At 41.6% G+C, this 20,870-nt stretch overlaps 1 protein-coding gene across 1 annotated transcript; it reads right to left on the reverse strand.

Moving 5' to 3' along the window:
* Positions 1 to 3,624: 3,624 nt before the first annotated feature.
* Positions 3,625 to 15,424, reverse strand: vcam1a (vascular cell adhesion molecule 1a). The gene is made up of 9 exons (XM_046358182.1): positions 15,190 to 15,424; positions 14,805 to 15,095; positions 12,433 to 12,729; positions 11,656 to 11,916; positions 10,971 to 11,345; positions 10,378 to 10,638; positions 9,735 to 10,067; positions 9,142 to 9,402; positions 3,625 to 5,568 (listed from the first exon to the last, which is right to left on the reverse strand). The coding sequence occupies exons 1-9, from the start codon at positions 15,230 to 15,232 to the stop codon at positions 5,432 to 5,434; spliced, it is 2,259 nt and encodes a 752-aa protein (XP_046214138.1). The 5' UTR covers positions 15,233 to 15,424; the 3' UTR covers positions 3,625 to 5,431.
* Positions 15,425 to 20,870: the final 5,446 nt, after the last annotated feature.

The raw sequence follows: 20,870 nt of genomic DNA on the forward strand, positions 1-20,870 counted from the left end.
GTTTCACACACACTCATAACGAGGAGCGCCCACAATGTGTGTGGAAGTGCTTAGTAATGAATCTCGCAAAACGAACAAATGTAATAAAACAACACGTCCTGACCAAACAACCCACAGCATGATGGTAAACCCAGGAAGTTCTTTCAGGACAGGGCAGAATGTTTCAGGAAACAGTGCCTCGACAGTGGAAAAATAAATCCGCTAGCAAGACATTGTTGTTTTATAACAGGTGATGATCAGCAGAAATAAGGGAGTACTAAACTCTCATAGTAGATGTGAGTTTCTCTTTCAAACAATCCCCTGGTTTTGTACACAGCTAATAGCTAACGTTAGTCAAAGCAAGCAAGCTACTGATAGTGCAACCCTAAGTAACTACAGATGAAGGTGAGCAATGATCAGGCCCACTGTACATTTTACTGTAGAAATTATTGTTGAAAACTAGTCTCGATTGGAACTGTTGCTGTTAAGATACAATAATAATTGTTATTCTGAACGGGAATAAACTGATTGAAGCAAGATGCTTTTTGAGGTAAACCCACATATTCCTGGGTTGTTCATCTACAACAGGAAGTGGTCTCCTGCCTGACTGAGAACCCACTCACACAGTTCTGGGTTGTTCATCTACAACAGGAAGTGGTCTCCTGCCTGACTGAGAACCCACTCACATAGTTCTGGGTTGTTCATCTGCAGCAGGAAGCGGTCTCCTGCCTGACTGAGAAAGCAGTAGATGTTCTGGTCTAGTTTGGCACCACATACCTATGTGAGTCAGGGTTCTCAACTCTGACATACTTCAAAAACAAAGTACAGAAACAGTTTCAAGGCTGAGCATCACCTCAGTGTTACACTGTTAAAATAGAGACCAGAATAGACATGTTGCTGTTAAAATACAATGCATATTTTTTTATTCTGAACTGGAATAAATAGATTGATCACTTCACACAGATATAGACCAGAAAAGGACAGCATGTGTGTTCTGTTATTCATCTGTGTGATGTGATCAATCAGTTTATTCCAGTTCAGAATGAAAATTATTTATTGAATTTTAACAGCAACAGTTCCAACCCAGACAGATATGTACGTGTTTTAATGGGGGAAAATAACATTCATAGATATTTATATGGATATTTAATTTCATTATTTGTTTTGGTCTATATTACATTTGTTTTAGGCATAAGGGCAATGAAATGTACCGATATGTATGTATAGTTGCATATTTTCCTAAGCTTAGGTTCCAGGAAAACACAGAATTTCTCATTTGGGTCCCAGGAAAACACAGAATTTCTCATTTGGGTCCCAGGAAAACACAGAATTTCTCATTTGGGTCCCAGGAAAACACAGAATTTCTCATTTGGGTCCCAGGAAAACACAGAATTTCTCATTTGGGTCCCAGGAAAACACAGAATTTCTCATTTGGGTCCCAGGAAAACACAGAATTTCTCATTTGGGTCCCAGGAAAACACAGAATTTCTCATTTGGGTCCCAGGATGAAAAAGTTGAACACCTGGTCTAATGGATCAAAGGCTGAATAAGCAAACAAAATGCTGGTTCCGTTTTGTTTTCTCTTTGCCCCAAACTTCAACACATTCTGGAAATTCCCAGGCCTAAATTCATAATTTTAGTTCAGACCTTTTAAGATTGTAATCATCATTTAATCTCTGGGTTGAGGCACATCTGAGGAAATTGAAACATAACAAACCCACTCCCTGGAACTTCCAATATACCAGGGTCATTGGGGCACACATGTAAAAACACGTCATGGAAAACTAAAATAAGCATTTCTTATTAGACAAGTCCAACTAGCCCTTTCCTGTTCTAGTCGGTTTTTTTATTGATTGGTGCGTAATGAAAACCAACCAACCAACTTCAGAATCCATCTTTGCATTACTGTTGAACAATGCAGCCCGTATCGTCCCTCTTATTTCCTCATGTTACCTAGGTTTGAGAACATGTACCATTTGGTTGCTAACAGTAGGGGGCCGCTTAGAAAAACAGCTTTTTATGTTATCTTTGTCGCCCATATTGCACGGTTTACAAAAGAGTGTGTGTATTGGCAGGGAAGTTGTCATTTTCAAGGGGAACTTACCGGGAACAAAAAGGAAGAGACACAATGTGCCTGTAATAGACTAGATTAGACTACCTCTCTATCCAGTTGGTTTATGACCATTTTGAATTCTATCCAGTAGAGGAAGGAAGTTCTAAACCACTGTATGAAGTTACTTGTGTATTTAAATATTTAATCATAATATCAGAACGACTATGTGATGAACATCGCAGTTTTGACCCCAAAAATAAATGTTCCTCTCACGAAAGACACGGGTTAGGTTTTGCAAATGAGTATTAATTTTTTATCTAAACTGATGCCTCTTCACATGTATTATACACAATCACCCAAACACACAAACATCCTGACACACAAACACACACAAACATCCTGACACACAGATCTACAGGTCAAAGACATGTGATTACTTCTGACGGGAGGACATACCTTATTAACTGTGAAGAGGGGCTAACCAACACTTGTTCATCACTGGAGATGGTAAACAAACAAACCCCTTCAGAGACTGCACAGTGCTTCTTAGATGAGAACTCAGCAAATACAAAAAGGGCATTACTTAGCTGTTTCCTTAAAAAAAAAAACTGTCATTGTCACCTTTAACCTGTTTGTGCCCTGAGAAGACGTGCGTAAGAACATCCCATGACTCAACGTGTGTAAAAGTATTTGGACATTAGGCATCTGGTCTAAGGCTGTAGGTGGAAATATGTCTCTACTTTGATCTGTATATGTGACCTATGACCCGAGGATGGCGATGAGGTCAACCTGACTATTAATCTCTAGACCCGGACGAGAAGTGACCTCTAGACCTCTTTAAGGAATACCTAGGATAGGTTAAGTAATCCCTCTCACCCCACCCCCCTAAGTTTTAGATGCACTATTGTTAAATGACTGTCCCACTGGATGTCATAAGGTGAATGCACCAATTTGTAAGTCGCTCTGGATAAGAGCGTCTGCTAAATGACTTAAATGTAAATGTAAATGTAAGTGTTACTGATAGTGGGATGCATGGTGTCCCCGCTACATCATCATTACCCACAACATTTTCCCTACTACACAGAGCAACAATATAAACACAACATGTATAGTGTTGGTTTCATGAGCTGAAATAAAAGATATACACACAAAAAGCTTTTCAAATGTTGTACACAAATTTGTTTACCTCCCTGTTAGTGAGCATTTCTCTTTTACCAAGATAATCCATCCACTTTCAAGAAGCTCATTAAACAGCATGATCATTACACAGGTGCACCTTGTGTTGGAGACAAATGCCACTCTAAAATGGTCCGTTTTGTCACGAAACACAATGCCACAGATGTCTCAAGTTTTGAGGGAGTGTGAAATTGGCATGCTGACTGCAGGGATGTCCACCAGAGCTGTTGGCAGATAATTGAATGTTAATCTCTACCATAAACCGCCTCCAATGTCATTTTAGAGAATATGGCAGTACGTCCAACCGGCCTCAAACGCAGACCACATGTAACCACACCAGCCCAGGACCTTCACATCTGACTTCTTCACCTGTGGGATCGTCTGAGTCCAGCCACCCGGACAGTTAATGAAACTGAGGATTATTTCTGTCTGTAATAAAGCCCTTTTGTGGAGAAAAACTCATTCTGACTGGCTGGGCCTGGCTCCTCAGTGGTTGGGCCTATGCCCTACCAGGCCCATCCATGAGTGTGCCCCTAACCATTCATGTGAAATCCATAGATTAGGGCCTAATTTATTTGTCAATTTAATGACTAACTCAAAAATATAACAGAAGCATCTAATGTATACTGATAAAAAAGAAAACGCAATCATTTTGATTTCACTGTTTATCCCCCAAAGATTTCCTCAGTTTTGTGTGTGTCTTTTCACAGATTTGTCTGAAAGCTTTTAAAGGGGAAACCAGAGATCATTTGGGACTGGTGTCGGTAAGCACAATGAACTCCAAACTCCTCCTCCCATTGACTGAGCCCTTGGGACAAATATGGTATTGTACTTATGTTTTTTTTTTATCTCAACACAGTCTCAAATGGAAGATTAGTCTCACACTTCCCAGAAGAGTTTGTGGAACATGGGTGTTTGTTTCTGAGATGGTTTCCTTGATACGGAGTGCCATATCCTCAGTCAAGTCTATTTGGTCTTTGTGTGTTTCGGAGGTATGCCTGTTGTTTCCTTGTCTCTTCCACACCCTCCAACTCTTACCTAAACCCTGTATTTTTTTATTTTATTTTAATTTTACCTTTATTTAACCAGGCAAGTCAGTTAAGAACACATTCTTATTTTCAATGACGGCCTGGGAACAGTGGGTTAACTGCCTGTTCAGGGGCAGAACGACAGATTTTGTACCTTGTCAGCTCGGGGGTTTGAACTCGCAACCTTCCGGTTACTAGTCCAACGCTCTAACCACGAGGCTACGCTGCCGCCACATCACCGTGTGTGTCTGTTCAAACAGGAGGCAGGGTACACCTTTTCATTGTCATCTTTATTACAATAAGTCTTTACAAAACATATTAATTCACATAAAAAAAATACAAAAATTATATACAGCAATAATATAAACTCCAGTGAAAAAAGGTCTGATGCTGCAGTGACTCAATGTCCTGGGCTGGTGGTTGACTGAAGGTATTACAAGATGTCTGATGCTGCAGTGACTCAATGTCCTGGGCTGGTGGTTGACTGAAGGTATTACAAGATGTCTGATGCTGCAGTGACTCAATGTCCTGGGCTGGTGGTTGACTGAAGGTATTACAAGAGGTCTGATGCTGCAGTGACTCAATGTCCTGGGCTGGTGGTTGACTGAAGGTATTACAAGAGGTCTGATGCTGCAGTGACTCAATGTCCTGGGCTGGTGGTTGACTGAAGGTATTACAAGAGGTCTGATGCTGCAGTGACTCAATATCCTGGGCTGGTGGTTGACTGAAGGTATTACAAGATGCTAGAAGTCATACCTGTGCAAATCATCAGTTACATTCATGGCTTAGTACATCCACCAGTAGAGAACACGCATAAACAAACAATTAGGCCTCAATACAATCCGTATCGCGGAAGGTTCATCGCTGTAGCGCAATTGAATTTTAAAAGGCAATGTTCCCGTAGACTGACGGTAACCGCTGCATCCACGGTAACCGCTGCATCCGTCGGCTCAACTGGAAAACATTTACATTTCAATCAACTTCCACGATACGGATTGAATCGAGACCATGATTTCAGTGCGTGTTTGAGCTTCACTTGACCAATAGCAACGAAGAACACAGTCTCTTACATGCCGAAAGCACAGCTCTGTCCACCTCTGAGGAAAACACCCCCTCGATGCTAGAAGTGGACTGTTACAGTGCTCAATTGCAGACTGATGTTGAGTCCATCTCTCTTCCCTCCATGGGGGGGAGTCTAAACTGTCCTTGCAAGTTCATATGAACTTGCCTGTTTTGCTCTCTTCAGGAATCGCATCAGAGTCGCGGCAGCAGCGGTCATGAAAACGAAGCACGCTGCAGGTATGATGACGGTCTTTGGATTGACGGATTTATCTGGAGGGATGAGATTTAAAGTTAGTAGACTCCATATCCATTTTTTCTTACTTTTTTAAATGTTGTTTTTTTCATACACTGCTCAAAAAAAATAAAGGGAACACTTAAACACAATGTAACTCCAAGTCAATCACACTTCTGTGAAATCAAACAGTCCACTTAGGAAGCAACACTGATTGACAATACATTTCACATGCTGTTGTGCAAATGGAATAGACAGCAGGTGGAAATTATAGGCAATTAGCAAGACACCCCCAATAAAGGAGTGGTTTTGCAGGTGGAGACCACAGACCACTTCTCAGTTCCTATGCTTCCTGGCTGATGTTTTGGTCACTTTTGAATGCCGGCGGTGCTTTCACTCTAGTGGTAGCATGAGACAGAGTCTACAACCCACACAAGTGGCTCAGGTAGTGCAGCTCATCCAGGATGGTACATCAATGCGAGCTGTGGCAAGAAGGTTTGCTGTGTCTGTCAGCGTAGTGTCCAGAGCATGGAGGCGCTACCAGGAGACAGGCCAGTACTTCAGGAGACGTGGAGGAGGCCGTAGGAGGGCAACAACCCAGCAGCAGGACCGCTACATCCGCATTTGTGCAAGGAGGAGCACTACCAGAGCCCTGCAAAATGACCTCCAGCAGGCCACAAATGTGCATGTGTCTGTTCAAACGGTCAGAAACAGACTCCATGAGGGTGGTATGAGGGCCCGAAGTCCACAGGTGGGGGTTGTGCTTACAGCCCAACACCGTGGAGGAAGTTTGGCATTTGCCAGAGAACACCAAGATTGGCAAATTCACCACTGGCGCCCTGTGCTCTTCACAGATGAAAGCAGGTTCACACTGAGCACGTGACAGACGTGACAGTCCTTGTTTTAAGGACATTACATCAAAGTTGGATCAGCCTGTAGTGTGGTGTGGAGTGTGACTCCAAATCCAGACCTCCATGGGTTAATAAATTTGATTTCCATTGATCATTTTTGTGTGATTTTGTTGTCAGCACATTCAACTATGAAATATTCTTATTAAATACTTTTTTCTTTACATTAATTCAGATCTAGGATGTGTTATTTTAGTGTTCCCTTTATTTTTTTGAGCAGTGTACTTTACCAAGATAATCCATCCACCTGACAGGTGTGGCATATCAAGAAGCCGATTAAACAGCGTGATCATTACACAGGTGCATTTTGTCAGACAACACAATGCCACAGATGTCTTTTAAGTTTTGAGGGAGTGTGCAAATGGAATGTTCATTTCTCTACCATAAGCCTCCTCCAACGCCATTTTAGAGTATTTAGCAGTATGTCCAACTGACCTCACAACCGCAGACCACGTGTATGGCATCATGTGGTGCGAGCGGTTTGCTGATGTCAACGTTGTGAACAGAGTGCCCCATTGTGGCGGTGGGGTTATGGTATGGGCAGGCAGGCATAAGCTACGGACAACGAACACAATTCAATTTTATCGATGGCAATCGGAATACACAGAGATACCGCGATGAGATCTTGAGGTACATTGTTATGCCCATTTGGTGGTCCTTCTGTAGCTCAGTTGGTAGAGCATGGCGCTTGTATCGCCAGGGTAGTGGGTTCGATTCCCGGGACCACCCATACGTAGAATTTATGCACACATGACTGTAAGTCGCTTTGGATAAAAGAGTCTGCTAAATGGCATATATTATTATTATATTATTTTTTTACGGTATCTATGATCAACAGATGCATATCTGTGAAATCCATAGATTAGGGCAATAATGAATTTATTTCAATTGACAGATTTTGTTGTATGTTGCGTTTCTATTTTTGGTCCGTGTGAAGGAGCTTGAGATTTGTGGCAATGCCCGAGGCTTGGTGTACACTCAGATGCCTTGTGTGTGTAGCCTAGTGGTTAAGGCGTTAGGACAGTAAACGGAAAGGTTGCTAGTTCGAATCCCCAAGCCAATAATGTGAAAAATCTATCGATTTGTCCCTTGAGCAAGGCACTTAAACCCTAACTTTCTCCAGGGGCGCTGTACTACTATGGCTGACCCTGTAAAACAACACATTTCACTGCACTGTGTATGTGTCAATACAATATGTTTTTCTGTGTGAGTATCTCTCAGTGGTCTTACCCTGGATGCTGACGCTGAGGCTGAAGCTGAGGCTCTGGTGTCCCACTACATTGGTGACATTGAGCAGGTAGAGCCCAAGGTAGCAAATTGAAATGAAGGATTGCTGTTTGTTTCAGCCTCTAGGTTGACGTGAAAATATTTGGCAGGTGACGTCGTATGCTATTTGTAAACTGATTATATGGTTGAAAAGACGTCATATCACATTACAACCAGTTAGACCTAGACTTCATGACATCAAGACGTCATGGAAACATTCTGGTTGTTATGACATCAGAATATAACTATTTTACTACTAGCACTGACTTTGCTGTTAACATTCTGGTTGTTATCTGGTCAGACTGGTGATAACCAGAATATAACTATTTTACTACTAGCACTGACTTTGCTGTTAATTTCTTTATTGATGTGCTCACTATGACTGAGAGATGTGGTTGTCCCACCTCACTATGACTGAGATGTGGTTGTCCCACCTCACTATGACTGAGATGTGGTTGTCCCACCTAGCTATGACTGAGATATGTGGTTTCTCTCACCTCACTATGACTGAGAGATGTGGTTGTCCCACCTCACTATGACTGAGAGATGTGGTTGTCCCACCTCACTATGACTGAGAGATGTGGTTGTCCCACCTCACTATGACTGAGATATGTGGTTGTCCCACCTCATTATGACTGAGAGATGTGGTTGTCCCACCTCATTATGACTGAGAGATGTGGTTGTCCCACCTCACTATGACTGAGAGATGTGGTTGTCCCACCTCTATGACTATGACTGACTGAGATGTGGTTGTCCCACTGAGATATGTGGTTGTCTCACTATGACTGAGAGATGTGGTTGTCCCACCTCACTATGACTGAGAGATGTGGTTGTCCCACCTCACTATGACTGAGAGATGTGGTTGTCCCACCTCACTATGACTGAGAGATGTGGTTGTCCCACCTCACTATGACAGATGAATGCACTAACTAACTCTAAGTCACTCTGGATAAGTGTGTCTGCTAAATTAAATTGATTAAGACATATTTTTCACTTTGCAGCTAAAATGAAGAAAACATCCTTTTACAACCAGTTAAAACCTTTTACATATTTGTTTTTACTTTAGTTTATTTAGTAAATACTTTAACTCTAGTTCTTGAACTGCATTGTTGGTTGAAGGCTTGTAAGTAAGCATTTCACAGTAAGGTATCATGTGACAAATAAAGGTTGATGTGTTTCAATGACATTGCAACCAGTTTTTCCCACTAGGAATGCCTTGTGTACTTACATGAGCAATGGTAAACTCATTGAAGCAACTGTCGCTGGTGCCAAAGTTGGCACAATATTAAGCACGCTTTTTTGTCCTTATGAATTATAACCTTACTTGGTTATTCTGTGTCTTACAGTCAGCATTTGTCAACTAGAAATGGGATCGCAATGGGATATACCATTTATAACTACAAACCACAAGCTGATATTTTCTTATATTTGACTCACCTTGAACATTAACAGTCATGTGAGCTGTAAGGTTTCCTACGACGTTGTGGGCCACGCATTCATACTCTCCACCGTGGGACCATGACGCTTCTTCCACCAATAGGGTCGCTCCCTCTCCTGCCACGACTGAGCGGCCATCTTGGTCCAGTTTTCTCCACAACACTGTAGGTTCAGGGTTCCCCTCAGCACGACACGTCAGTGTAAAACCGTCTCCGATTTTCACCTGAGTGTTCTCTGAGATAGTGATATTTCTGGGGGAATCTACATTGGGGAAAATAATGGTTGTTAGATAGATATACATTATGGAAGATAAGTTGCAAATTGTTTACATCAAATATTGGCTTGTTTGCTGTATAGTTCATATACCTATGACATAATTTGAAACAAACCTTTAGTTTTAGGCAAACAGTGTGCTCCTTTTTGTCCAATGAGGTCATTTCTGGACAATATTTCTGTCCATTTATGGGACCCCTTTTATCTTGAGCGCCCCAGAGGCAAAAGTTATGTATAGCCTCATTAACTTGTACCCAAATTGTATTTGAAACATTGTCTAATGAGAATGATTGAACAACTCTTGACAGAAATGTACTTACATTGAACTGTCATTGATGCGACAGTCGCTGTGGTTCTCTGGGTCTCTGTATAAAGCTCATCGAAGACTGTGATGTTAATGGAAGATGTCTGTTTCCCATAGGGATTGGTAGCCTGACATTCGTACAGTCCCGAGTCTCTAGCTGTCAGCAATTGGACAGTGATGGAGGTGTGGCCCTGGTTGGACTGTAGCTCCGCCCCCTGACTGCCGGACAACTGACGTAACGCCACACGCCCCTGCGGCCCACTCTCTGATTGGCAGGTAATGGTCACACTGTCCCCCGCTTTCAGCTCACCAGATGGGCTCAGATAAAGAACAGGCTTCTCTGGAAGACCTGCCAGGGGAAATGAGTAACATAATCATATATCAATTAGGTTATATAAATACAAAAATGTCAACATAAAAGGGGAATAATAATGATGGTAAACTATGTTAATAAGGTATTTCACAAAGTAAAATTAACTACATGGTTCCAACGCTGACACAATATTAAGCACACTTTTTTGTCCTTATGAATTATAATCTTACTTGGTTATTCTGTGTCTTATAGTCAGTATTTGTCAACTGGAAATGGGATCGTAATGAGATATACCTTTTATAACTACAAACCACAAGCTGATATAGTTTGCTTTTATTTGACTCACCTTGAACATTAACAGTCATGTGAGCTGTAAGGTTTCCTACGACGTTGTGGGCCACGCATTCATACTCTCCACCGTGGGACCATGACGCTTCTTCCACCAATAGGGTCGCTCCCTCTCCTGCCACGACTGAGCGGCCATCTTGGTCCAGTTTTCTCCACAACACTGTAGGTTCAGGGTTCCCCACAGCACGACACGTCAGTGTAAAACCGTCTCCGATTTTCACCTGAGTGTTCTCTGAGATAGTGATATTTCTGGGGGAATCTACATTGGGGAAAATAATGGTTGTTAGATAGATATACATTATGGAAGATAAGTTGCAAATTGTTTACATCAAATATTGGCTTGTTTGCTGTATAGTTCATATACCTATGACATAATTTGAAACAAACCTTTAGTTTTAGGCAAACAGTGTGCTCCTTTTTGTCCAATGAGGTCATTTCTGGACAATATTTCTGTCCATTTATGGGACCCCTTTTATCTCGAGCGCCCCAGAGGCAAAAGTTATGTATAGCCTCATTAACTTGTACCCAAATTGTATTTGAAACATTGTCTAATGAGAATGATTGAACAACTCTTGACAGAAATGTACTTACATTGAACTGTCATTGATGCGACAGTCGCTGTGGTTCTCTGGGTCTCTGTATAAAGCTCATCGAAGACTGTGATGTTAATGGAAGATGTCTGTTTCCCATAGGGATTGGTAGCCTGACATTCGTACAGTCCCGAGTCTCTAGCTGTCAGCAATTGGACAGTGATGGAGGTGTGGCCCTGGTTGGACTGTAGCTCCGCCCCCTGACTGCCGGACAACTGACGTAACGCCACACGCCCCTGCGGCCCACTCTCTGATTGGCAGGTAATGGTCACATGCCCCTGCGGCCCACTCTCTGATTGGCAGGTAATGGTCACACTGTCCCCCGCTTTCAGCTCACCAGATGGGCTCAGATAAAGAACAGGCTTCTCTGGAAGACCTGCCAGGGGAAATGAGTAACATAATCATATATCAATTAGGTTATATAAATACAAAAATGTCAACATAAAAGGGGAATAATAATGATGGTAAACTATGTTAATAAGGTATTTCACAAAGTAAAATTAACTACATGGTTCCAACGCTGACACAATATTAAGCACACTTTTTTGTCCTTATGAATTATAATCTTACTTGGTTATTCTGTGTCTTATAGTCAGTATTTGTCAACTGGAAATGGGATCGTAATGGGATATACCTTTTATAACTACAAACCACAAGCTGATATAGTTTGCTTTTATTTGACTCACCTTGAACATTAACAGTCATGTGAGCTGTAAGGTTTCCTACGACGTTGTGGGCCACGCATTCATACTCTCCACCGTGGGACCATGACGCTTCTTCCACCAATAGGGTCGCTCCCTCTCCTGCCACGACTGAGCGGCCATCTTGGTCCAGTTTTCTCCACAACACTGTAGGTTCAGGGTTCCCCACAGCACGACACGTCAGTGTAAAACCGTCTCCGATTTTCACCTGAGTGTTCTCTGAGATAGTGATATTTCTGGGGGAATCTACATTGGGAAAAATAATGGTTGTTAGATACACATTATGATTAGTTGCTAATTGCTCATGTCAAATGATGGCTGTATGGTTGATATACCTATGACATAATATTAAACAAACCCTTAGTTTTATGCAAAGAATGTATTATTTTGCTCATGGGTATGCTCCTTTCTGTCCATTTCTGTCTGTTCTGGGGACGGCAGGCAGTCTAGTGGTTAGAGCATTGGGCCAGAAACCAAAAGGTTACTAGATCAAATCCCTGAGCTGACAAGGTAAAAATCTGTCATTCTGCCCCTGAACAAGGCAGTTAACCCACTGTTCCTAGGCCGTCATTGTAAATAAGAATTTGTTCTTAACTGTCTTGCCTGGTTAAATAAAAATACAATATTAGGGGACCCCTTTAGTCTCAAGAGCACCCCAGAGGCAAACGTTCTGTATAGCTTCTTTAACTTGTACCCCAAACTGTATTTTGAAACATTGTCCGATGAGAATGATTGAACAACTCTAGACAGATATATATTTACATTGAATGGTCATTGAGGTGACAGTCTCTCTGGTTCTCTTGTCAATCCCAATGTCCAGCGTGGCTCTGCAGGTAATATTCTGTCCATTGTTCTGGGCTGTCGGTCTGTATTTCAACACTGAGGTGACAGTCTGGACTTCCAGATGTTCATCTTGTTTGAGGAGAACTTCATCTCCCAGTAGCCACTCAATGATTAGACGTTCAGCTGGGTACACATCTGGAACTGTACAGGTGAGGTTACTCTCCTGACCCTCAGTCAAAAGGTCACTTCTTGATATGGTGGGATCCTTTGGTAAGGCTGTCAATGACAAATCAATTAATGGTTCATCAAAACACATTCTCTTCTGGAATGCTACGACCCAATGTGTTTTGTAGCAATAATTTGCAATAAGACCTACAGATAGGTGCCAATGAGAAGATCTATACAGCTACAGACAAACTAACTTGTGTTTAAGTTGCATTTTTTTCCACTACTGTAGCAATTAATTTAGCTATTTATTTATCAATTCATTCATACATGTTTTAATCAAATGATCAAGTCCATCATGATCTGTCATGCCTATTTCATATAGGTATCAGTAGCATTGCATGGGTAAAGAGACAATAAGAAGACACAGTGGAAGAATAAATTCAACTACACCTTTGTTTTATCACAAAACCAGATAGCAACATCTGTCTGGTGAAGCAAGTCCATGTTTCTGACATTTTTGGACCACTAAACAACTATTGATTTAGAATTTGATAGGTGAGAATTGTCTGTTAATTGAATTATTATAATATTCCGCCCTGAAACATATAATTGAATGGAATTGATTAGAATGTATGAAATCATAATCAATAAATGTGTAGTTCTAGTCAGAATTAGGGTGAAACAATATGTCTTTATGGTATTTTAAAACACAGACTGTCTGAGCTTGGTACCGACCTGACTAGAGATTAGGGAGAGAACGGGGAGTACGTCACAAGGACAAAGTCACTATCTCTGTCGGCTGGGAAGTGAGACAGACAGTGGGTGCGATGCAGGACATGTGTGTGTGTATGTTTGTGTGTATGTGTGGGCGTGAGAAGTCAGTATAAAATGGATTGATTTGTATTCTTGAATTCAGAACGTTCCGTGAATAAACCTTTTTGACCATTTATCTGGCCCTCCGTCTGTTTCATTCTACCAGGATCTTACAAATTCTGGTTTGTAGACTGAGAGTAATATAATTAAATTGGGTGATGTAACTGGAGAGCATAATTCTCCTATCAGAACCACGTAGAGTTACCGCAGGAGCTGCCTCCCTCTTCCAGGACCATTTCAACATCAGAATCGCCTTTATAATCATTGTACAGTACATAGAATGAAATAAAACCACAAGTCCAATTCCCTATCTCCATCCATGGCTAATTTAGGAAAGGGACAATTTTAGCTAGCTAGACACAGGAGGACAACAACACAACGAGATGCAACAATTCAAGTTGTTTCTGTTAATGATGTAAATTATGCTCTCAAAGCGATTTGATAGGAGACGCCAAATCCAAGCAGGCTTCCATTTTACACGTGTTTTACGCTTCCAGGACCATTCACAGTTTAGCTCAACGCTTATTGGCAAATGTTTTATTCTTTTCATTTTCGAAGGAGCCCAAAATGCTCTCTGGCTTCCCTTGCATTCAATGCTACGGGCGGCAACAATGTCAATATCTTTATGACCAGACAGCATCAGATAGATGGCATATAAACGTAGAGAGACGCAGTACCCCTGTTTCGCTCGCTCGGATGCTTCCTCCTGTGTGATACATTCAGCCCCTTGCGAATTGAAGGACAATTATTAAAACACAAAGAGACCAAAGATACATTTGTCGAGGAATCCTGGCTTCCCTTGGCCCCCATGAATACACGCCACTTATAGTCTACATACAGTAGGTTGGATGCCTATCGATATACAGTAGCCCTGCTTAAAACACTTTAGATTCATTGGCATGTTGTTTTATTTGGGAGGAACCCGAGAGTGTGTATATTAGTGGATTAATTTAATATTATAAACTGCAAACCAATTGCGCATGATCTAAACAAAAAGCTACTGTTCATGAAGACGTTCTACTATAAAAGCCTACAATAAACAAAAAGTTACTGTTCATGAAGACGTTCTACTATAAAAGCCTACAATAAACAAAAAGCTACTGTTCATGAAGACGTTCTACTATAAAAGCCTACAATAAACAAAAAGCTACTGTTCATGAAGACGTTCTACTATAAAAGCCTACAATAAACAAAAAGCTACTGTTCATGAAGACGTTCTACTATAAAAGCCTACAATAAACAAAAAGCTACTGTTCATGAAGACGTTCTACTATAAAAGCCTACAATAAACAAAGACGCACAAAACTTACCGTAGACGTTCACCTTAGTAGACTTTTGCGCGTTTTGTGGAACTTCTCCTTTGGTTCTGCATGTGGCCTTACAGACGACCGTGTTGACGTGATGAATTTCCAACGGGTTAAATATTTGCAGGGACACTGTCCCGTTGGTCTCCGTTTTACCGTAGAGTGACCGGTCAATCAATGAAGACCAGGTGAACGTGACGGCTTCGGCGCAACCACTGGCTTTGCACGTCAGGACCAGACTGTCGCCGACTCGAGCCATGGGATGCTTCGGTGTGAGGTTTAGGGCAAATTTCGACGCTTTAAAAGAGATAATAATTTGTCCAAATTAAACATATTTGACTTATATAAAACTTAAAACTGCAGCATTTTAGGAAAAATGTTCAGTTCTTACCTGCAATAGGCAGCAATACTATCCAAAGCGCGAACGCAGCCATGATCTGTTTTGAGAAATTACAGCTAAATTAGTTCTTCTCTTGAAGAAATTTTGAGAGACAACCTTCCGTCCTTGGCCCATGTTGATATTTATACATATCATTTTATTGGGGGGGTTCCCGTTGCAGACTACCCTTGGATGTTTTGTAGCCCATTATTCCATGCGCCCTTGTCTCATAGGCTTGGGCTGCAGTCCAGAACCCCTGCCCTAGCCACTTTCCCTCCGAAAATCCCCATCGAAAACGGATGCAGTTTGATTGGCATCTTAAGTGGTCTAATTGACTAACTTTCTCCTCTCGGCGAGTGAACTATTTTGGTCACTTGCGGGGTTGATGTGACCTACAATTCAATGCAAACTGTAGTTATATGTCAAACTGGTGGCTGCGAAGTGTACATTTAAATTTTTAAAAGGCTGCATTTTCAGCATGTCAGAAAAGTATGAAGCTAGCTTGCTTTAAAAAAATATATACATACACATTGATTTTTGCATTGGCAATTTGGCTTCGTCTCGTGGTGAGGAGCCTATAAAACGTTGCTAGATTCATTAACATAGTTTTTGCAACTGAAATGTATTGGAACAAATTACCAAACTATAAAACTAGCTAGCCAGCTATGGGTAACTGTTGCTAGCTACCTGACAGGAGTGCTAGCTACAGTTGAAGTCGGAAGTTTACACACACTTAGGTTGGAGTCATTAAAACTTGTTTTTCCACCACTCCACAAATTTCTTGTTAACAAACTATAGTTTTGGCAAGTGGGTTAGGACATCTACTTTGTGCATGACACAAGTCATTTTTCCAACAATTGTTTACAGACAGATTATTTCACTTATAATTCACTAACACAATTCCAGTGGGTCAGAATTTGACATACACTTAGTTGACTGTGCCTTTATCAACTTGGAAAATTCCAGATAATGATGTCATGGCTTTAGAAGCTTCTGATAGGCTAATTGACATCATTTGAGTCAATTGGAGGTGTACCTGTGGATGTATTTCAAGGCCTACCTTCAAACTCAGTGCCTCTTTGATTGACATCATGGGAAAATCAAAATAAATCAGTGAAGACCTCCACAAGTCTGGTTCATCCTTTGGAGCAATTTCCAAATGCCTGAAGGTATCACGTTCATCTGTACAAACAATAGTACGCAAGTATAAACACCATGGGACTACGCAGCCGTCATACCCCTCAGGAAGGAGACACGTTCTGTCTCCTAGAGATGAACATACTTTTGTGTGCGAAAAGTGCAAATCAAACCCAGAACAACAGCAAAGGACCTTGTGAAGATGCTGGAGGAAACAGGTACAAAAGTATCTATATCCACAGTAAAACGAGTCCTATATCGACATAACCTGAAAGGCCGCTCAGCAAGGAAAGAAGCCACTGCTCCACAACCTCCATAAAAATCCAGACTACGGTTTGCAACTGCACAAGGGGTCAAAGATCATACTTTTTGGAGAAATGTCCTCTGGTCTGATGAAACAAAAAAATAACTCTTTAGCCATAATGACCATCGTTGTGTTTGGAGAAAGAAGGGGGAGGCTTGCAACCCGAAGAACACCATCCCAACCGTGAAGCACGGGAGTGGCAGCATCATGTTCTGGGGGTGCTTTGCTGCAGGAGGGATTGGTGCACTTCACAAAATAGATTGCATCATGAGGTAGGAAAATTATGTGGATATATTGAAGCAACACCACAAGACATCAGTCAGGGAGTTAAAGCTTGGTCGCAAATGGGTCTTCCAAATGGACAATGACCCCAAACATACTTCCAAAGTTGTGGCAAAATGGCTTAAGTACAACAAAGTCAAGGTATTGGGAGTGTCCATCACAAAGCCCTGACCTCAAGCCCATAGAAAATTTGTGGGCAGAACTGAAAAAGCGTGTGTGAGCAAGGAGTTCTACAAACCTGACTCAGTTACACTAGCTCTGTCAGGAGGAATGGGCCAAAATTCACCCAACCTACTGTGGGAAGCTTGTGGAAGGCTACCCGAAACATTTGACCCATGTTAAACCATTTAAAGGCAATACTACCAAATACTAATTGAGTGTATGTAAACTTCTGACCCACTGGGAATTTGATTAAAGAAATAAAGGCTAAAATAAATAATTTTCTCTATTATTCTAACATTTCACATTCTTAAAATAAAGTGGTGATCCTAATTGACCTAAGACAGTGAATTTTTACTAGGATAAAATGTCAGGAATGGTGAAAAACTGAGTTTAAATGTATTTGGCTAAGGTGAATGTAAACTTCCGACTTCAGATACGTTAGCTTACTAGGTAACGTTACATTAACAGCTTTAGGTTGGTTGATAGGTCAGGGTGTGACAGCGGCCTTTTCCCATAATGTAAGGGCACTCCGGTTGTATTTTCTCGTTTTAATCTGAATCATCTTCATTTAGATTTTTAAAGTTAACCATATTACAACGATTTTGAGATACAAAGACACTATTATAATATATATTTTTTGTAGAATAGTTTTTTGTTTGTTCAGGATTTTGGAAATTCTTCCACGACCCCATTTTGATATGGGGCTCGTCCTTTAGTTTTGGAACCACATATCATCTTTATATTAGTTAATGAACTGATGTCAAGTCATCCAGGGATGAAGATAAGCTCGGGGGGGGGGGGTCACAGAGTCACCGATCAGGAAGTCTGGTCATTTGAGGTCCTATGGAGAAGTTCTCTCTCTCTCTATCTATCATCATCGACGACGACAGCCGGGTCACACTCCACATGCCAGTCCTATCTTGCTTCTATACAGCAGTGTTATTGGCCCCAGGAAGGTTATAATTTCATTGAAATGTATTATCCTGTACAGCTACTGTTTAGATAGAGGGCTCTTCTACATGCCAAGGTTTTAATGTCTTGGTAGCAGCCTTGTGCAACACATATACAGAGGGAGTGTGTGGGAGAAGTATTATTTCAATGTAAAAGGCTATGATTTTAAGTTTACAGGCTACTAGTAAAACATGTGTTTGTACCATATTCCCCCACCCTCTGCCCTACATTTGCAGCTTTCACTTTCATTCTGGCACATTCAAAGTATCACGGAACATTTGGGGTTTTCCCGTGTTTATGCGTTGCATTATCTAATTTGGAGACAAGCTCCAGTTCTTTCAAGTAAACTCTATGAATTCCCTGCAGAAAGTAAAAAGGACTGGTTTGGGGAGTGGGATTTTCCACATAGGGCGGGAAATAGAAATTTCACATAATGACTTCCTATGGCAGGGATCATTTAAGGATACATTCCAGTGTGTTATAGAACATCTCACGATAGGGTCCACCTGCAGACCGCGGTTACTATCACATGCTGCCGTTACTATCACCATTTAAAATATATATATATATATATATATTTTTTTTTTTTATCCGTTATTTTACCAGGTAAATTGACTGAGAACACATTCTCATTTGCAGCAAAAACCTGGGGAATAGTTACAGGGGAGAGGAGGGGCATGAATGAGCCAATTGTAAACTGGGGATTATTAGGTGACCATGATGGTTCGAGGGCCAGATTGGGAATTTAGCCAGGACACCGGGGTTAACACCCCTACTGCCGTTACTATCACATGCTGCCATTACTATCACATGCTGCCGTTACTATCACATGCTGTGGTTACTATCACATGCTGTGGTTACTATCACATGCTGCGGTTACTATCACATGCTGCCGTTACTATCACATGCTGCCGTTACTATCACATGCTGTGGTTACTACCTGCTGTGGTTACTACCTGCTGTGGTTACTACCTGCTGTGGTTACTACCTGCTGTGGTTACTACTACATGCTGTGGTTACTACTACATGCTGTGGTTACTACTACATGCTGTGGTTACTACTACATGCTGTGGTTACTACATGCTGTGGTTACTACATGCTGTGGTTACTACTACATGATGTGGTTACTACCTGCTGTGGTCACTACCTGCTGTGGTTACTACATGCTGTGGTTACTACATGCTGTGGTTACTACATGCTGTGGTTACTACTACATGATGTGGTTACTACCTGCTGTGGTTACTACCTGCTGTGGTTACTACTACATGCTGTGGTTACTACATGCTGTGGTTACTACTACCTGCTGTGGTTACTACTACCTGCTGTGGTTACTACTACATGCTGTGGCTACTACTACATGCTGTGGCTACTACATGCTGTGGTTACTACATGCTGTGGTTACTACTACATGCTGTGGCTACTACATGCTGTGGTTACTACATGCTGTGGTTACTACTACATGCTGTGGCTACTACATGCTGTGGTTACTACATGCTGTGGTTACTACTACATGCTGTGGCTACTACATGCTGTGGTTACTACATGTTGTGGTTACTACTACATGCTGTGGTTACTACTACATGCTGTGGTTACTACTACCTGCCGTGGTTACTACTCCCTGCCGTGGTTACTACTACTTGCTGTGGTTACTACTACATGCTGTGGTTACTACTACATACTGTGGTTACTATCACATGTTGTGGTTACTACCTGCTGTGGTTACTACTACCTGCTGTGGTTACTACTACCTACTGTGGTTACTATCACATGTTGTGGTTACTACCTGCTGTGGTTACTACTACATGCTGTGGTTACTACTACATACTGTGGTTACTACTACATACTGTGGTTACTACCTGCTGTGGTTACTACTACATGCTGTGGTTACTACTACATGCTGTGGTTACTACTACATGCTGTGGTTACTACTACCTGCTGTGGTTACTACTACCTGCTGTGGTTACTACTACCTGCTGTGGTTACTACTACATGATGTGGCTACTACATGCTGTGGTTACTACTACCTGCTGTGGTTACTACCTGCTGTGGTTACTACTACATGCTGTGGTTACTACATGCTGTGGTTACTACTACCTGCTGTGGTTACTACTACATGCTGTGGCTACTACTACATGCTGTGGTTACTACTACATGCTGCCATTACTATCACATGCTGTGGTTACTACCTGCTGTGGTTACTACTACCTGCTGTGGTTACTACATGCTGTGGTTACTAACTGCTGTGGTTACTACTACCTGCTGTGGTTACTACTACATGCTGTGGTTACTACTACCTGCTGTGGTTACTACTACCTGCTGTGGCTACTACTACCTGCTGTGGTCACTACATGCTGTGGTTACTATCACATACTGCCGTTACTATCGCATGCTGTGGTTACTACCTGCTGTGGTTACTACCTGCTGTGGTTACTACCTGCTGTGGTTACTACTACCTGTTGTGGTTACTACTACCTGATGTGGTTACTACTACCTGATGTGGTTACTACTACCTGATGTGGTTACTACTACCTGCTGTGGTTACTACTACATGCTGTGGTTACTACTACATGCTGTGGTTACTACTACATGCTGTGGTTACTACTACATGCTGTGGTTACTACTACATGCTGTGGTTATTACTACATGCTGTGGTTACTACTACATGCTGTGGTTACTACTACCTGCTGTGGTTACTACTACATGCTGTGGTTACTACTACATGCTGTGGTTACTACTACATGCTGTGGTTACTACTACATGCTGTGGTTACTACTACATGCTGTGGTTACTACTACATGCTGTGGTTACTACTACATGCTGTGGTTACTACTACATGCTGTGGTTACTACTACATGCT

Source organism: Oncorhynchus gorbuscha, linkage group LG08, assembly GCF_021184085.1.
Source record: "Oncorhynchus gorbuscha isolate QuinsamMale2020 ecotype Even-year linkage group LG08, OgorEven_v1.0, whole genome shotgun sequence".
NCBI classification, from domain to species: domain Eukaryota; kingdom Metazoa; phylum Chordata; class Actinopteri; order Salmoniformes; family Salmonidae; genus Oncorhynchus; species Oncorhynchus gorbuscha.

Bases quoted from the DNA above. Each gene is read 5' to 3' on its own strand.
- vcam1a (XM_046358182.1), bottom strand. From the start codon at position 15,232: ATGGCTGCGTTCGCGCTTTGGATAGTATTGCTGCCTATTGCAG. The intron at 10,068-10,377 runs GTGAGTCAAATA...TTCCCCTGGCAG, and splicing joins CATGACTGTTAATGTTCAAG to GTCTTCCAGAGAAGCCTGTT. The intron at 5,569-9,141 runs GTGAGTCAAATA...TCATCCCTCCAG, and splicing joins CATGACTGTTAATGTTCAAG to ATAAATCCGTCAATCCAAAG.